Source organism: Sus scrofa, chromosome 14, assembly GCF_054392235.1.
Source record: "Sus scrofa isolate SSC_HxYL_T2T_F1_AM1 chromosome 14, Sscrofa_HxYL_maternal_Yorkshire_Landrace_v2.0, whole genome shotgun sequence".
Classification (NCBI taxonomy): Eukaryota; Metazoa; Chordata; class Mammalia; order Artiodactyla; family Suidae; genus Sus; species Sus scrofa.
Window position 1 is genome coordinate 104471066 of NC_139396.1, and position 22090 is coordinate 104493155.

The following is a 22090-nucleotide window of genomic DNA, read 5'->3' on the forward strand; positions in this document are numbered from 1 at the left end:
ACGTGAGGGAGGCGCGCGGGGCGGCGCAGGCGCGATCCTGCGCAGGCGCGGGGGCCACCCCTGGGACCCCTGGGCCTGGGGAAGGTTTGGTCCGCCACCCCCCACGGCGTCCTGTGTTGCGAGAGGAGGCGGGAGGGACGGAAACTCCAGCGGTACGTAAGGCGCTCAGGACTCTGCGAGGCACGTGACGTCCGCGAAGGCAGGTGAGGAAACTGAGGCAGGGCGGGGCGATCGAGATTGATGGGCGCGCGTGGGTGGGCTGGACACCTGGCAGGTTAGGTCCGCCCTTCGGGAGGCGCACCTGCAGGGCCGGATCCAGGACCCTATTTGCCTCTGTGAGTGACGTCCCTCTCTCCCCAGCGCTCTGCGCTCCTTGGGAAAACCCCGTGTTTGCGGTCAGAAGACCGGGAGCCGGGAGCCGGCACTGATCGTCTAGCCAAGAACGCCCCCTCTTCCCAACCCCCAGCGGCCCCGGGGTTTGAGAGAGGCTGATGGCAACGACCCGTCTGGGTAGTTTGGTCAAAGAACCGAGAAAGGGACTCTGCCCTGGCGCGTCCGTCTTGCGGGGCCGAACCTGGGATGGGCCTGGGGGGCTGCCTGGGGGTGGCCAACTGTACAGCCGGCGATGTGCAGGTGGAGACCGAGAGCTAGGTCATCCTGGGCCCTGTGCTTGCATAGGGTCCTGTATTTTATGGGGCCGCGATTTCCTGCTTTTTTAATAGTCTCAGAGGCACCTGTTTTGCCTCTTTCCCCCAAAGGTTCAAACCCCTGACAACTTTGAAAAGAGCCCAACTGTAAAACATTGTGCTGAAGTCTGGGAATGAAAAGTCGAACAAGGCATCGGTGATTGGTCTGGACAGTCTCTCCTCAAGGTTGTTGCGGGGATCAGAGCTGAAGAAGATGGTTAAGGACCAGGCTGGCAGGGGTTGTGGGGAGGGGCAGAAGCCGAGCTGGGTTTCAGTCCCAGCTGACTTTGGGTCTCTTTTCCTTACCACACCAGGCTTTTCTAGCCCAACTAAACTAGCTCTCAATCTAGTTTTTTTTTTTTTTTTTTTTTTCTTTGTGCTTGGCAGATGACTAAAAACAGAAAATACTTACTTCAGATTTATTTGGGAAAGCATTATCCACGAGCCAGCCTGTATAGTCTCTGATATTCTCGCTTCAGTCCTGTTCTGGAGACTGAGAATTGGGATCCAGAAACCTAGACTCCTTGGAACATACCCAGTCATCAGAAACCCATCATTTCGTGTACAAACAACATTTTAGGGGCAATCATTGACTAATCTAGAAGTGAGCAAGAATTATACCTCACATTATGTCACTCTTTGTAAGGTAGCTTACGAAGCACCACCTATACATTTAATCCTTTGATTCCTATAACTCTGTAGAAGATTATGTTTTGTAATTTGGGAAGCATTCCTGTTTTACTAATGCAGAAACACTTGCCTTGTTCAGATTCTTAACAGCTTGTAGGAATTTGCATTAGGTTTGAGTTAATTTTGGTGTGGCCCTTTCATATTGCCCTTTTTTTATAAGGGCATGACATTAAGTTGAGGTTTTTTGCATGGTTCCTGAGGGGTAAGAAGACATTTCTTATTTTGTCTTATATGCTTCTGTCATTTTAATGGTGCTTGGAAAGTTTGGTGAGGACTGGAATTCTGGCGCTCGATGCCCCAAGCTCTGTCAGTATCCCAGAAATAAGGCAGCTCTCCTGCCAGCTGAGTACTTGCCTTTTTGTGAAATTTTGAGCAGAGAGACTCCAAATCTCCCTCTGCTGAGGTGTATGTGGCAAGAGTTGTCTTGGAGGCACTGTGAGGGAACCAGCTTCACCCCTGAGCTCAGTGACCTCTGGCACAGGGGGATTACAACTGGGCAGGGCCCTTTGCCTTTCCTGGTGCTGGCAGGCTGCTGAAGGGCAGCATGGAGTATGCCTTGTGGGGTAGGCAGTTAGGCCAGAGGAGCCTGAGAGAAACCAGGGTTCCCTCCAGACCCAGGACTTCCAGCCAGGAGGTGGGCCTGCAGTGACACAGTTGGAGAAGTTATTCAGTGTTTCGTTTCTGTTTTGCTTCAGATGTCCTGCTGTCATAAGAGAATGAGTGAATCTGAGCCCTGCAAAGAAGAGAAGGATACATTGCTGCCTTACGATTCTGTAGTGCTTTATTGTGTTCCACATTGTTCTTCTAGTGTATTCTTTCTGACAGCCCTTCAAAGTGCCATTATTATTATTATTATTATTATTATTATTGTTATTATTTTGGCTGAACCCATGGCATGTGAAAGTTCCTAGGTCAGGGATCAGACCCATGCCACAGCAGTAACAATGCCAGATCCCGTAACTTGCTGAGCCACCAGGGAACTCCTAAAATGCCCTTATTTTTAAGAAGACAATGAGGTTCAGAGGGATGAGGTGACCTCTCAGAATCAAAGAGTGAGAACCCAGGATTTTTGTCCTGAAGCCCAGTGTCTTTTGTGATTTGCCTTTGCCTTCCCATCCTCTCTCGTATAACTTGGTAGAGCAGATATTCTGAGGCCAGACAAGAGGCTATGCAAACAAGGGGCAGAATGGCCAAGTATTTGGGAAGGGGTCTGTAGCCTCGGGTAAACTGATCAGAGAAAGGACCTCTCCTGGCCCTCACATTCCTCACATTTGGCAATGTCTCAAAGTTTCCCAGTAGCTGGTTATATCCTCTTGTTCTCCTTTCAGCATCTGATCAAAACTTTATGAATCTAACATCTAAGATCTAAGCACCCAGGAGTTCCTAGGTGCTCCTAGTCACCCAGGAGCAGAGCAGGAAATTGGAGACTGAGGCAGGTAGGTGAGAGCTCCTTGCAACTGGCTAGTTCCATAGCATTTGATGACAACGGTGGCTGAGAGCACACTCCCTACTGCTCATGAGGCCCAGAGCACCCACCCAGGCTGCTACATTTCCTTTTTCAAGGCTGCCTCTTTATCATCCAGAATTGACAGGACCTGGTTACTGTGGGGAGGAGAGATACAGAATGGCTTCTCAGCCAAGAATGGGCAATGTGACCCTTGAGAAAACATTTGGCTTTGAATTATAAACTGCTTGCAAAGTACTGGCTTTAGGAAACTTAATGCTCCCTCCAGCCACCAGATTTCCAGGTCCTGTTCAGGAGCAGTTTTGCTTTTAGGACAGTGGGCAGACTTGAGGACCAGTGGGCCCCCTCCCTGAGCCCTGACCCCGGCATTGTTCCAGCCTCTGCAGGAGTGTGCAATGCAAGATAAACAGCCATGGACTGGGAGCTGGGAGACCTGACTTCCAGCACAGCCACTAACCAGTCCTCTCCCCAAGTGACCTTCGACTGGTTGGTTCCATCTCTGGGCCTTAGCGTCTTCTTTTACTCAGTGAAGGAAGGGCTGAACTTGAGCTCTGAAGGAACAGAGGAGAGAGCAAAGAGGATAAAGCATCCTCCTTCACTGAGGGCTTGAGGCAAGGAAGCCCATGTACACTCCTAGTTTTTTTTGTCTCCCTCAGCATCGCTTTCTTCCTTATACCTTGTCTCTGCCTCAGGCCAGCTCATTCTGAGCAGGGAGTATTCCCAGGGTGGGGCTTGACTGGGCAGATGTACCCTTAATGATTAGAATATGATGCTGTCTCTACTTGTTTCAGGCATGAATTAACCCACCCAGTGCTGATACTTCGTTTTATTATGACTCTATCAGTTCCTGCCCAGAGGCAGCTCCTTGAACAGGCAGAATGAGGCCTGGAGGAGCAGAGAATGAGATTAGACATACCCAGCAGGAGAGCGGTAGTGCAGGTGTCCCCTTGGCTTTTTGGATATCAGAGCCCTGGAGTTATAATTGTGTGATACTTCAAAGTCTTTGGCTGTCAGAACTGAGACAACCTCATAGATTTTCTTAGTTCTTTCCTCTTTACAGATAAGGAGACTGGACCTAGTGTCTTTATAGCTTGTGTCAGATCACCCTGCCAATGAGCAGTGGAACTAGGACCCAACCCCAGGTCACCTAAGCCCCAGGCTTGAGCATTTTCTTTCTTTCTTTTTTTAGGGCCACACCCGTGGCATATGGAGGTTCCCAGGCTAGGGGTTCAATTGGAGCTGTAGACGCTGGCCTACACTACAGCCACAGCACTTAACCCACTGAGCGAGGCCAGGGATCAAACCCGCAACCTTATGGTTCCTAGTTGGATTCGTTTCCGCTGCACCACGACAGGAACTCCTTGAGCGTTTTCTTTAAGGTCAAACCAGCTACATACAGATCAATTCCAACTCTGTGGAGTTTAAAGTGTAAAATTCAGATCATTTCATTCAGATATTTAATGCCTGCTAGTTGCCAGCTTTGTGTTAAATGCTGAATTTGCGGGAATAAGACAACAGCCTTTGCCCTCAGATTTCTCCACCATCTTATGTAGACAGATACATTAACTAAATACATTAAGTCTATTTGCTTGTGCCGTGTGCAAAGGTATGTGTGTGCTTGCACATACATGCATGCTATCTAACCAAAGGTGAGGGAGCAGTTAGTTGTTGGGGCTTTCATGAAAGGCTCTGCAGAGAAAGTGCTATATGTGCTGTGGCTTATCTGGTTGGCATGGGCGGGGAAGGAATTCTGGGTAAAGGAAACAACATGTGCAGAGGCCTGAAAAGACGTGTTATAATCTTTGTACACTGAGTAGTCTGAGAGGGTGCTGAAGTGGCAGGGGCTATGACAAGAACGACAGCCTGAAGCTGAGCTATGAAGGGTCCTGGCAGTGTGCTGAGGAATTCATTGCTAGTTAGGGTCTGAAATCAGGAGCAAGATGTCATCGGGTTGGGGTGTGTGACTGTCGCTGTGGCTACAGCATGGAGAATAAGCAGGAGAGGTCCTGGCTGGAGCCAGCCAAGCTCAGTTCTGTGGTTACTGAGACAGGCCAGGTACAAAGTAATAGGGGCGACACTGAGACTGAAAAGAGGATGGGTAGCAAACCCTTTTCATAGGATGAGCAGAACTTCCTGACTTTGGGCCAGGAGGGAGAAGGAAGAGTGGGATACGACTTTCAGTTTCTGGCTTGAGCAGTTTGCTTGATGCTTGTGTTATTCACTGAGCTAGGGAAAAAGAACTCCGGAAGAGAAACTGACTTTAGTGGAGGTCAGCTTTGGTCATGATGCAGCAGAGATAAACTGTAGAGCCCCCAAACGGAAGCTTTGAGTCCAGAGTGGCGGTTAGGACCTGGAAGTCAATACCAAAGTGGTGGGCAAAGCACTGGCTGTAGGTGAAGTCACCTAGGGGATTGGGGTAGTTGAGAGGAGACTTGAAGTGGCAGAAAAAGAAGGGAGGGCAGAGGGAGGTAAAGAATAGATGGCAGGTAAGAAGCATCAGCAGTATGGGGTAGAAGAAGGGGCAAGCAGCAGGCAGCACAACTGTTACTGAGTCCAAGCTTGTTCTTGCTCACCATACAACAGATCAATAAGTTGAGAGATGAGTTGTTGGGGCAAGGAATAGTGACTTTATTTGGAAAGCCAGCAGACCTAGAATATGGAAGACTAGTGTCCCAAAGAACCATCTTACCTGAGTTAGAATTCAGGCTTCTTAAAGGGGAGGAAGTTGGTTGGTTGTTGCAGACTTCTTGGTGCTGGAATCCTTTGTTCTTGCAGCTGCCCATCTAGGTCTGGTCACAGTGTTCCTATAAACCTCCAACAAGACAATTGTTATTTTCTGTTCTGCAACTTTTTAAATGTTAGAGCCTTGAGAATGGGTTATCGTGTATTTCAAGCTATAGGCAACATTCTTTTATAAAGGTGCAGCGCCAGCAGGACTAAGCATAGGCAACAGAGCACAAGGGTTAGAGCTGAAGGAATAGATCCAATATGGTGTTGGGTTTGTTCTTCTGCTACAAAAGCTGCCATTGAGAAAGGGACATCTTCCTTTGATTTCAGTTACTGTGACCCATGGGCTGTATGAAGAGCTGCATCAAGGGCTTCGCTTCATTAGTCTGCACTGGAAAGCAGAGAGGGAGTCTGTTGGCACTTGATAAATGTTATAATCTGCATGACTGCAAATGACTCAACATTTGCTCAGCTTTTTGAAGGGCTAGGGGGTCTTGGCAGCTGTCCATATTGATGTTTTCTGGAGATTGACTATTGGCAGTTGAAGGAGCCCCAGGGTTTCTGGGTGGCCTGGTCCTGCCTATGGAGTGAGCGGGCTTGGGCCATAGGCGGGACTCCAGAGCCCCGCCCTCCCCTGCTGCCTGCTCCCCGCCTGCTCCCAGTGGGTCAGCCTCCTTGTCGGCCAAGGCCAGGGTGTGCATGCAGCAGCAGCAGCGGATGGTGAGTGCCTGGTTCTCAGGTTTGAACTGCCTGAAATTGGATAAGGGACCTTGTGTGGGGGAGGGGAGGTGCCTTGTGAAGCTCTGGGCAGCTGGGAAGGAACATTCTGAAAATTAAAATGGGGGAAGCGGGGGTAGAGTTATGATGAGAAACAGAATGTGCAGGCTCCAAAGTGAGCTGTTTTTGGTAGAATCCCACGATGTCACTGGGGCGCTTTAGAAGCTCTGCCATTCACCTTGCCCAACACCCTAAAAAATTGAGGAAAATGATGCTGGGGGAGGAGTCAAGCAAGCTGGTCGTAGGGAGGCCAGCTGTGTCTCCTTCCCCCACACCCAGACTAACACTGCAACTTTGAGCTGCCCCAGCTGTTGTTTGTTTGTGGTCTTACCACACTCCACCTTCTTCTGTGGGAGAGGCGGGATCAGATAAGGCCCACAGTGGGGAACTGAATTCTGTGGGTTTCAGGTTGGGGCTGGCTCCTCTGTTAACAGCCTTGCTCTAATCTTTCAGAGAAACTGACCCTTTCCTTAACAGAGGGGGGACAGAGAGGGGAGGAAAGAGAAGGGACATCTGTCACATGGTAAATTTCCTTTAGAGTGAACAGGGTATGACTATGTGATGACTAAAAAAATGAGTGATCTGAGGGTTCCCGTCATGGCTCAGCAGGTTAAGAATGTGACTGGTATCCATGAGGATGCAGGTTCAATCCCTGGCCTCTCTCAGTGGGTTAAGGATCTTGCGCTGCCGAGATGTAAGTTGCAGACGTGGCTCAGATCCTGCACTGCTGTGGCTGTGGTGTATGTAGGCTGGCTGCTGCAGCTCCAGTTTCATCCCTAGCCTGGGAACTTCATAAGCTGCAGGTGCCACCCTAAGAAAAAGAAAAAAATAATGAGTCGATCTTTTCAAATTCTCTTTAAGTCGAAAGGGATCATGCCCTTTGACCTCCAGAAACCCACCAGTGAATGGGTGGGGAGGCCCATGTAGTAGAAAGACTATAGGCTTTGAGGTCCTAGTGATCAGGGTTCAGGTTGCAGTAATGCTGCTTGCTGGTTCTGTGACATTGACGCAGGTCCTGAACTCCTCTGAAGTTCAGTATTGTCAGCTGTGTAACAGGATAATAACTGCCTCATGAGACTATTGAGTGAATGAAGTGCAACTAGGCATTTCGGGTGGCACTTAGTAAACGCTGGTTTACTGGCCTCTCTATCTCTCCAGTCAGTAGCCTTAGAGGCCCAGGTGAAAATACATTATTTCAGGTACATATTAAGCTTCCTGCTACCTCCAGCCCTTTTCTGTGGGTGGAAATAGCTGTGACTCAGGATTCAGAGCCAGCTCTCACTATGCGGGGCATTGCATGGTACATGCTCCAAGACATGCCAGGGTGGGAATTGCTTTGTAGCTCAGTACACTCTCTAGGTATTTCCAGAAGTCAGTTTTCACTGCTTTTCACTGGCAGGAGAGCCAGCCGCTAGAGGCCTGCTGGGAGCATATGTTCATGGAGGGACTTGCCTCTCACCTCTGGTGCTAATAACACTCGCACGTCTTAGTGCTCCTGGGCCTGAGGACGAGGGCCAACTCCCTAAAGGGTGAGTCTGTACTCACACTCTCCAGATCACACAGCTGGGGGTGGGGGGTGAGTTGCTCCTGGGTTTTTTTTTTTTTTTTTGGTTGTTTGGTTGGGTTTTTTTGGTCTTTTAGGTCCTCACCTGTGACATATGGAGGGTCCCAGGCTAGAGGTTGAATCAGAACTCTAGCTGCCAGCCTATGCCACAGCAATGCCAGATCCGAGCCAAGTCTGCGACCTACACCACAGCTCATGGCAACACCAGATCCTTAACCCACTGAGTGAGGCCAGGGATCGAACCTTCGTCATCATGGTTACTACTCAGTTTCGTTTCCGCTGAGCCATGATGGGACCCCCACCCCTTGGGGTTTTGAAACCCACTCTGTGCTCCTGCTTATGAACTTGAGGTAGAATCAGGGGCCTTTGGGACATCCATACACACCCCACTCATCCCTTGCCAGCCCACTGTTTCCCAGGCTTACTGATTCCAGGCCTGGCCTAGCTCTTCCAGCCACTTTCTGCTCCAAAGCCACTTCCTTCTGGGCGCTTCTAGGGCTGCTCAGAACAGATGTAATTGGTTGTCACCTCTGCACGCAATAGCCCCATGTTCATACCTTGCCCAAGGAATTGCCTCACCTTTCCACTTGAATTTCTCTTGTCTGTGTACCGGGTCTGTATCTGCCTGAGGATTGTTTCTCATTTAGTTGAATATCCTCCCAGATTGCCATTTATTGAACAGGTTGGTGCTGAGTAAATGTTTGGAAGTAAATGTTGAGTCTAGTTGAATCTGATTCTCTTGTACTCAGGAGCAGACAGACTCGATGTCTGTTGATGGGCAGCAGGGAGATGGAGCCTGTATGCCTCCAAGAATAGTACTCATGTATGTGTGTTAGAAGGATGTGGAGGAGTTCCCGCTGTGGCACAGGGGGTTAAGAACCTGACTGCAGTGGCTCGGGTTCGATCCCTAGCCTGCGGGTTTGATCCCTGGCCTTGTGCAATGTGATAAAGGATCTGGCATTGCCACAGCTGAGGCATAGGTCACAGCTGTGGCTCAGATTCAGCCCCTGGCCCAGGAACTTCCATAGGTCAAGGGTGTAGCCATTTAAAAAAAAGAAAAAAGAAAAAAGGATGTGGCACTGACTGGAAGGGTCCTGATGTCCTGAAATGGATGTGTCCCAGGAATAGAAGCAAGTCCTTTTGGAGGGTAGATATAAGCTGACCTTTGCAAACTGATGCGAAATGTTATCGAATCTGTGATCAGAGACTGCGCCATGTGGGCCTGAATCATACACACATCAGGAGTCCAGGGAGGTTTTGGAAGTGCATAAAGGTACAGAAATCATTCCAGGCTCTGGGGAATCTCCTGTTTACAGCAGGGAGGTGAGAGCTGCGGTTTTCCTCCTGATTGTTCTGTGAATTATAATCCAGTAATGTGTAACTTTGCCACGTAAAAGAATTGGAAGCCGGCCTGAGGAATGTTCTTACCTGCTTGACCCGAGTGCTTCAGTCCTCCATAAATTGTCATTTTTCCCACTTGGTCCTATCAAATTCATTTCAGCACACATTCATGGAGAGCCCACTGTGAGCCACAAATAGGCCCTGTGCCAGAAAACTGGAAAACAGGTCCAAATCAGTGTATTGAACACATCAGAAGGATCGTGGGTGCAATTTGGACACAGGTGGGGGTGAATAAACCCCTCTTGGGGGTGCGCATGGAGGTAGGCAGAGCATTCTGCAAGACCTCCAGAAGAACACAGCAAAGGAGGTAGGACATTCTGTGGAGAGGCATGGAGATAAGTACGTCCTGATTTTTGACTCAGGGTGACTGTCCTCCCACAGTGAGCTAAGGGGACAGAAGTGGCCCTCAAGGAAAGCCCAGCTCTCCAAGGCCAGCCTGCCCTCGTGGCTGTACAATGTTCTATGGCTTATGGCCAACCAAGCACAAAACCTGAATTCTTTGTTCCAAGACAATGCGTCACCAACATTAATGTGCCTGTGAATTGCCTGCCGGATCTGATGAAAGTGCCGGTTATGATTCCTCAGTTCTGAGGTAAGGCTGGAAATTCTGCAGTTCTCCACCAGGCTGGCTCCTGAAAGCACATTTTGAATAGTGAGGTTGTAAGAAACTCTTCTCTCCCAGCTTGTCCCCTCCCCCAACACACACACCAGCCTCCCTTCTTTTTCCTCTTCCCTGGTGTACAGATGCCAAAATCCTCTTTCTTAAAAGCTGTTTTCATTTGGCCATTCCCACCACACATTCCACTGCCTGGAAGTTCCCTTTTTTTTTTTTTTTTTTTTTTTTGTCTTTTTGTCTTTTCTAGGGCTGCACCCACAGCATGTGGAAGTTCCCAGGCTAGGGGTCTAATTGGAGCTGTAGCCACCAGCCTACGCCAGAGCCACAGCAACACATGGTCTTAGCTGTGTCTGCGACCTATACCACAGCTCACGGCAATGCCGGATCCTTAACCCACTGATCGAGGTCAGGGATCGAACCTGAAATCTCATGGTTCCTAGTCAGATTTGTTAACCGCTGAGCCACTACGGGAACTCCTGGAAGTTCCCTTTTATTTCTGAACTCGAGTCTGAACTTCCCAGGCTGGCTTGAACCCTAGGCCTGCCTGCCCTGTTCTTCCTAAAGTCATCACCACTAAATGACTCCCACCCCCACATCATGACAATGGATCCCTCACAGCCCCCACCCTGGGCAGTGACATGCAGATTTCCAGGCCTTTGCTTAATCCTTTGTAGAATCCTTTGCTGAGGCAAGTCCACAGGGGAGAGTTAAGTCTTTGGTTAGGTGGGATGAGGTTAGGTGGCTCTCACACACAGGCCCCAGGTCCAGGTCAGTACACCTGGGGGTATTAGCACGTAGAATCATGCTGGTACTTAGGGAGGACGGTTCCAGCATAAGTCAGATCCTAGAATGGCGAGAGACCCAAATGAAAAGAGGTATTCTTAGTGGTTGTCGGGAAAAGAAGGCCGGATGGCGTATCTGCTGCTGTTACAGAAGTGGGCTGCTTCCAGGAGCTTTCTCCCAGAAGTACAAGGCTTCACGCTAGAGGAAGCCTTAGTGGCCCCTGAGCATGAGGTGGGAATGAGGCTGGATTTTCCCAGGGCCTGCCTGGACCTCCATTTCATCTGCAGGGCCCTCTGTCCGACCAGACATCTGCAGCCCAGCACCATGCTCTTTCCTGCAGGATGCCCACCCCCTCAGTTGCTACTCTTTTGCATTCAACAGATATCAGCATAGTTCTATATACAGGAGGAAAATGTCAGATGAATCGTGGCCATCTCTATTAAACTCATAATTTAGTAGGTGGTAGATGTTTAGAGGATATTTGCTTTCTTGTCAACTATGGTTTTATGTATTGCCTTTTTTTTTTTGGTTGTGCCCATGGCATGCTGAAGTTCATGGGCCAAGGATCAGACCCACACCACAGTAGTAACCAGAGCCACAGCAGTGACAACACCAGATGCTTAACTCATTGAGCCACTAGGAAACTCTGTGTATTGCTTTTTTGTTTTTTGTTTTCACCATGAGCCTGTGTTATTTGCTTAACGAGTAGAAGTAAAGGTATTCTTAATTAGGATAAATGTACTAAGATTGCCTGCCTACCTTTTTTTTTTTTTTTTTTTTTGTCTTTTTGTTTTTTTAGGGCTGCACTCACGGCATATGGAGGTTCCCAGGCTAGTGGCCTAATTGGAGCTGTTGCTGCCAGCCTAAGCCAGAGCGACAGCAACGCCAGATCCAAGCCATGTCTGCAACCTATATCACAGCTCAGGGCAATGCTGGATCCTTAACCCACTGTGCGAGACCTGGGATCAAACCCGCAACCTCATGGTTCCTAGTCAGATTCATTTCTGCTGCGCCATGATGGAAACTCCCCCCCTTTTTTTTTTATTAATGATTTTTATTTTTTTCCATTATAGCTGGTTTACAGTATTCCATCAATCTTCTACTGTACAGCAAGATGACCCAGTCACACGTACATATATACATTCTTTTTTCTCACATTATCATTGCTTGCCTACCTTGAATGAGGCCCTGCTGGGCATCGTCTGGGGGCTGGATGAATAGGATTGGGTCTCTGTGTCTGAGGGATTCGCAGAGAGGAAGAAGAATGGGATAACAGATCAGGGTGATTAGTGCTCTAAATAATATAATCACACAGAGAAAGCCGCCCCCTCCCCAGGGAGATGGGAGCTGAGCCTCCTGGACTGTGAAGGAAGAGCAGGCATTGACGAGGAGAGGAATGAGGAGATAGTCTGGCGCCAGGGGACCAGCCTGGAGGAGTACCACACAGCTGGGAGCCTTGGGCATGACAGGGAGCAGCTGTCATTTCTGTTGTGGCTCCTGTCCTGCTAGTGAGCTCCCTGGGGCAGGGACCTCCACATGTCTGTTGTATCCCCAGGCTCCCTTATCAGCAGGTGCGTAGTTAGCAGCCCTTGTCCAGTCCCATTTCTGACGCTGCTGTTCCCCCTCCCTTTGCCTCTGGCCTCCTGGGTGGCTGCCCAGCCGGAGCCTTGCCTGGGAGATCAGATTCCAACTATCCTGTGGGAGCTGTAACATCTTCTTCCTCTCAATCCCCAGAAATGTCTTTCCTCCAGGATCCAAGTTTTGTCACCATGGGAATGTGGTCCATTGGTGCGGGAGCTATAGGGGCTGCTGCCTTGGCACTGCTTCTGGCCAACACCGACATATTTCTGCCCAAGCCCCAGAGAGCAACGCTGGATTATCTGGAGGATATAGACCTGAAAACACTGGAGAAGGGTAAGCAGTGACCCCGCCAGGGTCAGTACTTTTCCAAGGCACTGGGATGCAGGCTTACTTTTTTTTTTTTTTTCCTTTCCGAAGTAGTTCTTTTTTTTTTTTTTTTTTTAATTGAAAGGGCAACATAACATTAGGGAAAATGTAATAAAAGAACACTTTTAAAATGACTGATAATTCCATTACCCTAACACAGTCATCATATTTATTTCTGCACATTCTTTTCCAGGTATGCCCATAATATGTAGTTGTGATCTTGGTGTACACGATCTTTTACATTTCAGCTTTTCCTTATTAAAAGCATTTTTCATTTTCTCATGTTGCCTCTCTAAATGTAATGACAGTTGTTTTATAATGTTTAGTAATATTGTAGTACTGTTTACTTAGCCAAGGCTTCTAGAATGTGTTCTGAAGATTTCCAGTTTCCTGGATCTTGACAAAAAGGAGCTCTCAAGTTAAATAAGTTTGAGAAACACTGTGTTTTGCTTACAGAAGTCAGGTGTCTGCATTGTTACTGGTACAGGCACGATCAGCCTCACCTGTAGAACAGCTGCACCATCCGGGGAGGCACAGGGCCACACTTTTAGAGTGGACCTCCCTGTCTACCCCCTCTTCGTGAGCCCACCTGGGGTCCCTGCTGGACAGCTGAGAGCCTCATAGATGCTCGTGGTGGTGTCTCTGCCTCGCTCTGCTCTCAGCCTTGACTCTGCAGCTCAGGGGGTTTCAGTCATGTTGACAGCATGGGCACAGCTGGCATGAGAATTTGGTGCAAGTTGGGGCTCAGTGACTGCTTGGTCTCCAGGTTGGCGCCTCAAAGGGAGGCCATTGCTTCTTTTCAGTAAGTGAGGGAGCCTGTCGGGGAAGTCTCGGGAACTGTGACTGCAGATTTATGATGTAGGTCACCTTAGTAAGGGGCTAAGAAGCCCTGCAGGGAGAGGGAGCCCTGTTTACCTAGGTTCAACCTGGACTTTCCCAATCTCAGTTGATTACAACCTCCTCCCATCTTTTGTTTCTACATAATGTCCCACAGGGACCTGGATTCCTCTGAGAAATGGTAAAATAATAATGGGTTCATACTTACCGAGCCCTCACTGACTGTATTACCAGCCACTGCAATGAGCACTTTTATATCCATCTTATAACACTCCCTGTGGCCTGAAGTGGAGCTGCTAGGCATCTGCATTTGCAAATGGGGAAACTGAGATTCAGGCAGGAGACAGAGCCTGCTCAGGGTCACATCTGGATGCAGACTCAGTCTGACCATGGAGCCTGAGCCAATCTACTCTACTGCCCCAGAGCACTTCCTTGTTGGGCCTCTTCTACCCCCTATGGATAAGATTGCAGTTAACATATTTAGGTAAACTTTTCTTGCTTTTAATTTCTGTTGACCTAATTTCTTTGAATAACTTTTTTAAGAGTTAGGGTTTGCTTGACCAAAGTACAAGATCTCATTCAAGTTTTGGCCACGTATCTGCCCTAAAGGATTGCTACATGGTCCACTGATACCAGCAAAGGAATATGCTGTTTTTCCAGAAATGTTCCAGGGGGATGGTCAAGGGCCCAGCTAGATATTTATGGGGGAGGGGCCTTTGGGTTCCTTCCCACAGTAGGATCCTTATGCTATATTCATTTTCCTCAGGCCCTGTGTTTCCTATTTGCTTTTTCCCACATCTGAAATACCTTTCCAGGTCCTCAGTTAGGCCTGGTGCTATTTATGAGGTGCTTAGAGGTTAGAGTTGGACGGGGTGGAAAAGATACCAAATTCCTTCTTCTTCTCCTCAGAGCCAAAGACTTTCAAAGCAAAGGCGCTCTGGGAAAAGACTGGAGCTGTGATTATGGCTGTGCGGAGGCCAGGCTGTTTCCTCTGTCGAGAGGTGAGTGGCATTTAAGGGTCTGTTCAGAGAAAGGGATCCCAGCAAGTGGCCAAGAATCTACTTACATTACATGATCCCTATTGTACCACACATTTAGGGTACTTCCCGTTATCTTGTTGGTTCCCCACCATATCCCTGGAAAATACAGCTCGTTGTTGTTATTCTCATTTTACAGAGGAGGAAACTGAGGCACAGAGGTGGTAACAGGGTCACACTTCTGTGGGGGCTGTATTTGGTTCCTATTGCTGCTATAACACTTGATCACATGTGGCTTTACATAACAAATTAATTTTCTTACAGTTTCTTTCTTTCTCTCTCTCTCCCTTCCTCCCTCCCTCCCTCTTTCTTTCTTTCTTTCTTTCTTTCTTTCTTTCTTTCTTTCTTTCTTTCTTTCATTCTTTCTTTCGTGCCTCCCCCATGACATATAGAAGCTTCAAGGCTAAGGGTCAAATCAGAGCTACAGCTGCCAGCCCATACCACACCACAGCAGTGCGGGATCTGAGCTGCATCTGCGACCTACACCATAGCTCACGGCAATGCTGAATCCTTAACCCACTGAGCGAGGCCAGGGATCGAACCTGCATCCTCATAGATCCTAGTTAACCTCTGAGCCACAAAGGGAACTCTGTATTTTCTTACAGTTCTAAAGGTCAGAATTCTCAAATGGGTCTCACTGAGCTAAAGTCAAGTTACCAGCAGGGCTGTAATCCTTCTGGAGGCTCCAAGAGATAAATGATTTCTGTGTCTTTTCCAACTTCTAAAAGCCATCTGCATTCTTTGGCTCATGGCCCCTTCCTCCATTTTTAAAGCCAGCAGTAGCTGGCCAAGTCTTTCTCACATTGTGTCACTATGTCACCGACTCTTCTGCTTTCCACCCCCACATTTAAGGACCCTTGTGATTCTGCATTGGAACCATACAGGTAATACAGGATAATCTCCTTTAAGATCAACTGATTAGCAACCTAAATTTCATCTACTGCCTTAATTCCCCCTTCCTGTGTAATAAGACATATTCAGAGGTTCTCAGAATTAGGATGTGGACATCCATCCTTAGAGGGTGTTATTCTGCCCACCACAGGAGGTGACATTTCAGCTCAGGGCTTTTGAGTCCAGTCTGTGATGCCTCCAAATACCCACATGGAAGCCTGTTGTGACTTGATTTCTCAAACAGTTAAAGCCAAATGTTCCAGGAGCAACTGCTCCAATTATAACCTGTTTTCCTGGGCTCTAGTCTGTACCCTGGCAGAGCATGTTATAGAAACTTATATTTCTAAGACGATAGTTGGATGGCAGGCAGTGATTTTTAGGGAGGAGATGTGACTCAGTTTCCACTTTACACACCTACAGCAAAAAGTCCATGGAAAGCAAATAAAACCTTTCCTCTCACATACAGGTGGTTTTTGATCATATCAGACCTTTAGTGCTCTCTGCCCTCAGACAAGGTTTGCTACTTGCTGAAATGTCTTGACAAATGCATTGTAATGAATGCTGCTTTACTAGCTATCCTTTTGTCAATATTGTTCTAGAAAATAAATGAAAAATTAAATGTAGTTACCATTTTATAGCAATGGTGGTGAGTGAGCTGCTTTTAATTGTGTTTCTGCCATTTCTTTAACTCTGACACCAAATGTGAAGAAGGAATTTGTTCTTAACTTTGGAACTCAAATGTGCGGTTTCATTTGCTCATCTAGCATGCATTCCTGAGAGTCAGGGATGTCTGTACTCACCAGCGTGGCTGCGTCTCCCCATTGTTCACCTTCACCTTAACATCTTTCCACCTGGAACCTAGAGCCTTCTGCATCTCCAGCCCTGCACTAGGCACTGATACTGAGGGATATAGGAAATGGAAGAGGGCAGGTTCTAACAGACACATTTGGGAACTTAAAGGACCATGCTCAACTTAGAGGAACCCATTGGACTTAGTACAGAAAAAGTCATCCAGCAGGAGAGATTGGATACATACAGAGAATCAGAATCAGGCCTTCATTCCAGGACAACTTTTTTGGCGGGGAGGGGGGGGGGCGTTGTGCCCACAGCATCTAAAAATTCCTGGGCCAGGGATCTGAACCTGCACCACTGCAGCAACCCCAAGCCACTGCAGTGACAATGCTGAATCCTTAGGCCACTGCACCACATGGGAACCCCAGGGAGAGCTTTTTAGAACAGGGATCTATTTCTAGAAGGTAGAATTTGAGCTGGAGAAAGAAGGAAGTTTATTGCAATGGGAGGGAGCTCTTGACAAGGCCTGCATGGAGTTGTCTGATAAGCCCTTGTGCTAGTTTGCTCTAATGCAGGGGAGGGGCTGTGAAATTAGGACAGAGGCATAGAGGCTAGGAGTGGAAGCTGACTTGAGTGCAAGCTCTTAGTTATTGGATGCTACTCAGGCCATAGTTAGGACAGCCATAACAGGAGCCTAGCCTCTCCTTCCCTCCATGGGTAGGACAAGAAGCCTGGGCTGAGGAGGGGGCCTGACACCCTACCCTGAGGCTTGGTGTCCACCAGCTGGGATGGTCTCCTGGGCTACACAAGCCTTAATTGTTCCTCGCGTTTTGTTGCCTTTGTTCCTCCGCATTTGGAGCCGTCCTCATTCTGCCAGTAGGAAAAAGATTGCTGGTTTCCCTGACCTTCCCTGTCGTCTGCAGGAGGCTGCGGACCTGTCTTCCCTGAAGCCCAGGTTGGATGAGCTGGGCGTCCCCCTCTATGCAGTGGTCAAGGAGCAGGTGAAGAATGAAGTGAAGGACTTCCAGCCTTATTTCAAAGGAGAAATCTTCCTGGATGAAGAGGTACATGTGCTCTGAGCCTGTCAGACACAGACCGCTGGGGATTGCATGCAAGCTGGAGGATTCTGTGACCCCCAGAATGTGTTTGGATCGGACCTGGAGCTGGCCTTCTTCTCATCTGCCCCCAGCACTTTGAGCAGAGCATGAGCGAACATTTAAAAGCTGTCCTTCAGTTAGCACTTGAGCCCTTCCTGACTAGTGACATGGGAATGCAAGCCTTGGAAATAGCTGAAGCTCTATCAGGTTCCCCTGCCCTGTAGGTGGGCACCCAGCATAAGCCCCTGCCCCTTAATTCATTGCAGCCAAATTTCTTTCCCCTCTACTCACCTCTGCAGAATGTAGGACTATTATCACTGTCTGGCCCAAGAAGCCTGTAAGTCTGTAGCAAGAGATAGAGTCAGAATTGCAAGCTGCAGGGTTCTGTTTAGCTCAGGCAGTTAAGAGAGCTCCTGGGTGGGAACTGTGGGTGTTGGGTGGAGGAGGATGGGAACCATTAGAAAACAAATGCCCTGCTGGGAACTTTACCCCACAGCAAAGGCAGGCATTCAGGCTACTTACATGGGATCCATTTTCCTCGCTCCTACAGAAAAAGTTCTATGGTCCCCAAAGGCGGAAGATGATGTTTATGGGGTTTGTCCGTCTGGGTGTCTGGTACAACTTCTTCCGGGCCCGGAGTGGAGGCTTTTCTGGAAACCTGGAAGGCGAAGGCTTCGTCCTTGGGGGAGTTTTTGTGGTGGGACCAGGAAAGCAGGTAAATTTCTAGTGTTCTCTTGGGGGGTCTATAAGCATAAGACCCCAATGTGTGTGGGGTAGGAGGATGACTTTCCCTATTTGGAGTCTCTCAGCCTTCCTTCCAGAAAGCCAGAGAGCATGAGGAAGGGGAAGGGAGGGAAATGATCACTTAGCACATGCCTACTCCCTCAGCACCCCGCGCATGTGTCCCCTTCCTCGTCACAGTAATGTCTTGACCTGTCTGGCAGGTCTGAGAGTCTTGCAGGTAAGTAACCTGTGAGGGGCAAGTGGCTGCACCAAGGAGGATAGCTCCTCAGTGGCACTGCTGGAGGCCGGGACCCAGGTTTTTTGATGTCAAGTTCTTTCCTGTGCTCGAACAAAACCGTAGTCTTTATTCTGTCAAGAGTTTACTTCCTTGCAGTGTTCCCTGTCATCCTTACAGTGTTCCCTGTCATCCAGGATAACAAGGCAAAGAAAAGTGAAGAGAAAAGAAGGATTGGGAAGGCCTCATTGAGGGGTAGCAGGGAGCTGTGGTGGGAGGCGGTCTTTCCCTGAGGGATCCTGGTGGCAGGGCTGCCTCTGGAGAGGTAGCAGACTTCTCTACAAATAGGTAGTTTGGGGTCCTAGCTGTGGGGATCCAGGGTCTGCAAGGGGGCCTAGGGGGGTGTGGAGAGATGAGGTCTCCGTGGGCCCAGGAGGCGGGTGGGTGGTGCTCCATGTCAGACTCAGGGCATCACCAGCAGAGGCCTGGTCAGCACAGAGTGAAGACAGGGTACGATGGCTGCAGGCTCAAGGACCTGGCAGGAGGATCCAGAGGCTTGGGGTCAGACTTCTAGGCCTGTCTCTGCCAACCTTGGGCATGACATTAACACTTGGCCTCACCCGTAAAAACAGGGTAGGTCTGCATGGTGGAGCTCACTACTGACACTGATGACTGCATGCATTTTCCAGCTGCAGAGGACCAAAGCTAGTGGGAATAAAAAGCCTTCAATTTTAAGCCTTATTCCAAATCTCTTCCTTTTTAAAAAATTGTTTTTATTATTATTATTTTTTTTTTTTTTTTGTCTTTTTAGGGCCATGCCCACAGCATATGGAAGTTCCCAGGCTAGGGGTCAAATCAGAGCTGCAGCTGCCGGCCTACACAGCCACAGCAACACCGGATCCTTAACCCACTGAGCAGGGCCAGGGATTGAACCCGAGTCCTCATGGATACTAGTTGGGTTCGTTTCTGCTGAGCCACATGGTAACCCCCAAATCTCTTCCTTTTAAGCCTTGGTATCTGCTGTTGCTTGTCTATATTAGCATCTAGCATGAATCATTCTGATATATCATAAACCTATTTGCTACCTTTCTGGTAAATACATCAAAATGTCTAAATGATAATGTCTGCCAGGGAGTGCCTGCTTTATGCCAGCGGCTTTTACAGACACACACACACACGTACATCATCACATGTCTTCTCTATAACCACTTTGGGATGGGAGGTATTTTTATTCCCATCTACATGTGAGGAAGTGGCCTAGAGATATGAAATATCTCAGCCAAATATACTCAGCTAGTAAGTGGTACCAAGGAAATGAAACTCAGGAACTCAGACCTGTCCTGCTCCGGAGAGCCTGCCCTCCTCTTACCCGCAGGCCCTTTTCAGAGGTGGTTCCCAGAGACTCCTTCCAGGTGTCTTGCACTTGGACGGGCCACTTCCTCAGGTTCCCTCAGCCTCTTGCCACTCCAGGCCCCTGCATACCTTTCCCTATGCTGTCTCCGCCTTCCTTCAGCCCCTAGGGCAGGGCTTGGCTCACCTGCCAGCCTCCTCTCACCTGGCAGTGACTCATCTGGTGCTCACGGGTTGCCCAAGCCTGGCTGGCTCGCTCCTGGTGTTGCTAGGTGTGTTGTTTGACTTTGTTGGTGCTCCCTGGAGCTCCTGCCATCTTCCTTCCAGGTGGAAGATTGACCAGGCTGGCCCAGCTTCGGGACTTACCTGTGTGTTTCTTGAGAGCAGAGTTTTTGCAATCCCACTGTGCCAGGTGCCACTCAGTAGGGATTTCCTTTGTAATAATAATCTTTAGAGTACACTTACTTTAAAGAAATAGTGTGTTCAGCATAGGAAATTTGAAAATGGAGAAGATGGGGAGAGCCATTCTATAAGGCCAGCTGTCAGTGACAGCCTGTTAGAACAAAGCTGGGTTGAGAGGCCTTTTGTTTTTTTTTTAGAAAATGGTAAGTTACTAACTAGATGTTCTTTTTTTACTTAACAGTATATTCTGAACATTTCCCCAAATCATCATATGTTCTTCCTCAGTGTTTTTAATGTTTGCCAACTGCTTTACTAAGCAAGTAAATAGTTTCCAATTTGCTTCCACAGTGTGGTGGGACTTTTGGGGGTTTTTTGAGGTCTTTATAATGGTAAAATGAACATATTTTTTTGACTTCCCAGATGTCACATTTCAAAGAACTAACACAGATCTCGAGCACATTATTTTATCTTTATACCACTTTAAGGTCCTTTGGGCTGTACTTCGTCTTCAAGCATTTCACCTCACAGTATCAGAAGTGAGTGACCTCCAGTTTCATAGGAAAACCCAAGTAAAGAGAGGGTCTCCCTTTTCAGGTGGTCATTCAGTAGCTGACGGGGTCTGATCTCTGAGCTCCATTTCCATACTTCCAGGCTTTTCTGTGTAACCTCATTCTGCATTCTTTTACCTGCTCCTCTACCTGTAGACATGCTGATAACTCACTGCCCGTGCTTTATCATCTGGGAAGCCTCTCTTGACCACCCTGTTATATTAATCACTCCTGACTTCTGCTTCCAAAGTGCTGCTTGTACCATCCAAATATTGTGAGGGAGCTTCCCCTGATCTGTTTTCCCCAAAAGACAGAACTCCTCAAGGGCAGAGCTGGGCCTGATCTCTGTACCCTGCTGCCCAAGCACAGGACTTGATGGACAGCTGGCACTCAGTGTCTCCTCATGGATGAATGACTGAGAGTGAGGACTGATGTTCCCTCTTGTTTTCTTTTAGGGCATTCTTCTTGAGCACCGAGAAAAAGAATTTGGAGACAAAGTAAATCCAGTTTCTGTTCTGGAAGCTGTCAGGAAGATCAAACCACACACTTCAGCCTCAGAGAAAAAATGATCGTGTGCAACTACCCAGCTCAGGGATAACTAGTGATCTCACCTGTGTTCACAGGATGTGTTGTTTCCACTTCTGTCCCTAAGGCATTAGAAACCCACTTAAGCCATATTCTCCATATAGACCATTAACATATCTTAATATTGTTCTGTTTAGGCCTAATAAAACAAAATAGCCCCCAAACAAGACTGTTAAAAATCTTAAGAAACTAGTGAGGATTATTTCAGGTAAAACCTGGAAAATCTGAGGCTTAAAGTTGACGGCTATACCTGATGACAAACATATGTGGTGTTTGAGTGCTTTTATTTGAGATTATTTTTATTTCCCTGTCTTTAAAAATCTAATAAATTTGATAATTGACTTGAAGATTAAGGATATAAGATTTTTGGCTTGTGTTTTCAACGAATGATTTATTATATAATGTTAAAGTAATCATATAAAAGAATTGATGTGCTTTGGATGGCTTGATAAAGGTAAATTATGAAGTGCAATCTTTTATTTTTCATTGCCTTCCATTCTAATCTTGGAGATTTGTTTTTTTTCTAGAAGAAATGATCATCTCTGGCTTTAATAAAATTATGTATCAGAAATTTCCCACATATACAAGTTTTTCTGTTAAGAGTAACAATAAAAAATATTTACCATAATGATGTCTGAATTTATTAAATCATTGGTGCCAAAGACACTAAACACGAAAACACAAGTCTTCTCCAAAGAAGCACAGAGCCTGCAAGGACACTGCAGCAAAGGATGCAGGGAGAGGAACCTTGTTGTGATCTTCATCACTAGCTGTTTTACTCCTGGGTCCTCCTGCATTGTGTCTTCTCTCCGCAGTTAGCATGGCAATGCGCAAAGAGCACCAGAATGAGTCATGAGGTGGGTTCAAGTTCTAGTTTAACTGTGTGACTTTAAGCAAACCTCTGACCCTCATCTCTCACTGGTAAAATGGGTATAAT

The 22090-nt window shown here is 47.8% G+C and overlaps 1 protein-coding gene across 14 annotated transcripts; it reads left to right on the plus strand.

The window, feature by feature from the left end:
* The first annotated feature begins 1 nt into the window (after window position 1).
* PRXL2A (peroxiredoxin like 2A) lies at window positions 2-21781 on the plus strand. 14 transcript variants are annotated; one of them, XM_084992898.1, is made up of 8 exons: window positions 57-203; window positions 759-872; window positions 7745-7874; window positions 12444-12623; window positions 14403-14494; window positions 17137-17277; window positions 17861-18025; window positions 21024-21781. In XM_084992898.1, exons 4-8 carry the CDS (start codon window positions 12446-12448, stop codon window positions 21135-21137), a joined length of 690 nt encoding a protein of 229 aa, XP_084849024.1. In that variant the 5' UTR covers window positions 57-203; window positions 759-872; window positions 7745-7874; window positions 12444-12445; the 3' UTR covers window positions 21138-21781.
* Window positions 21782-22090: the final 309 nt, after the last annotated feature.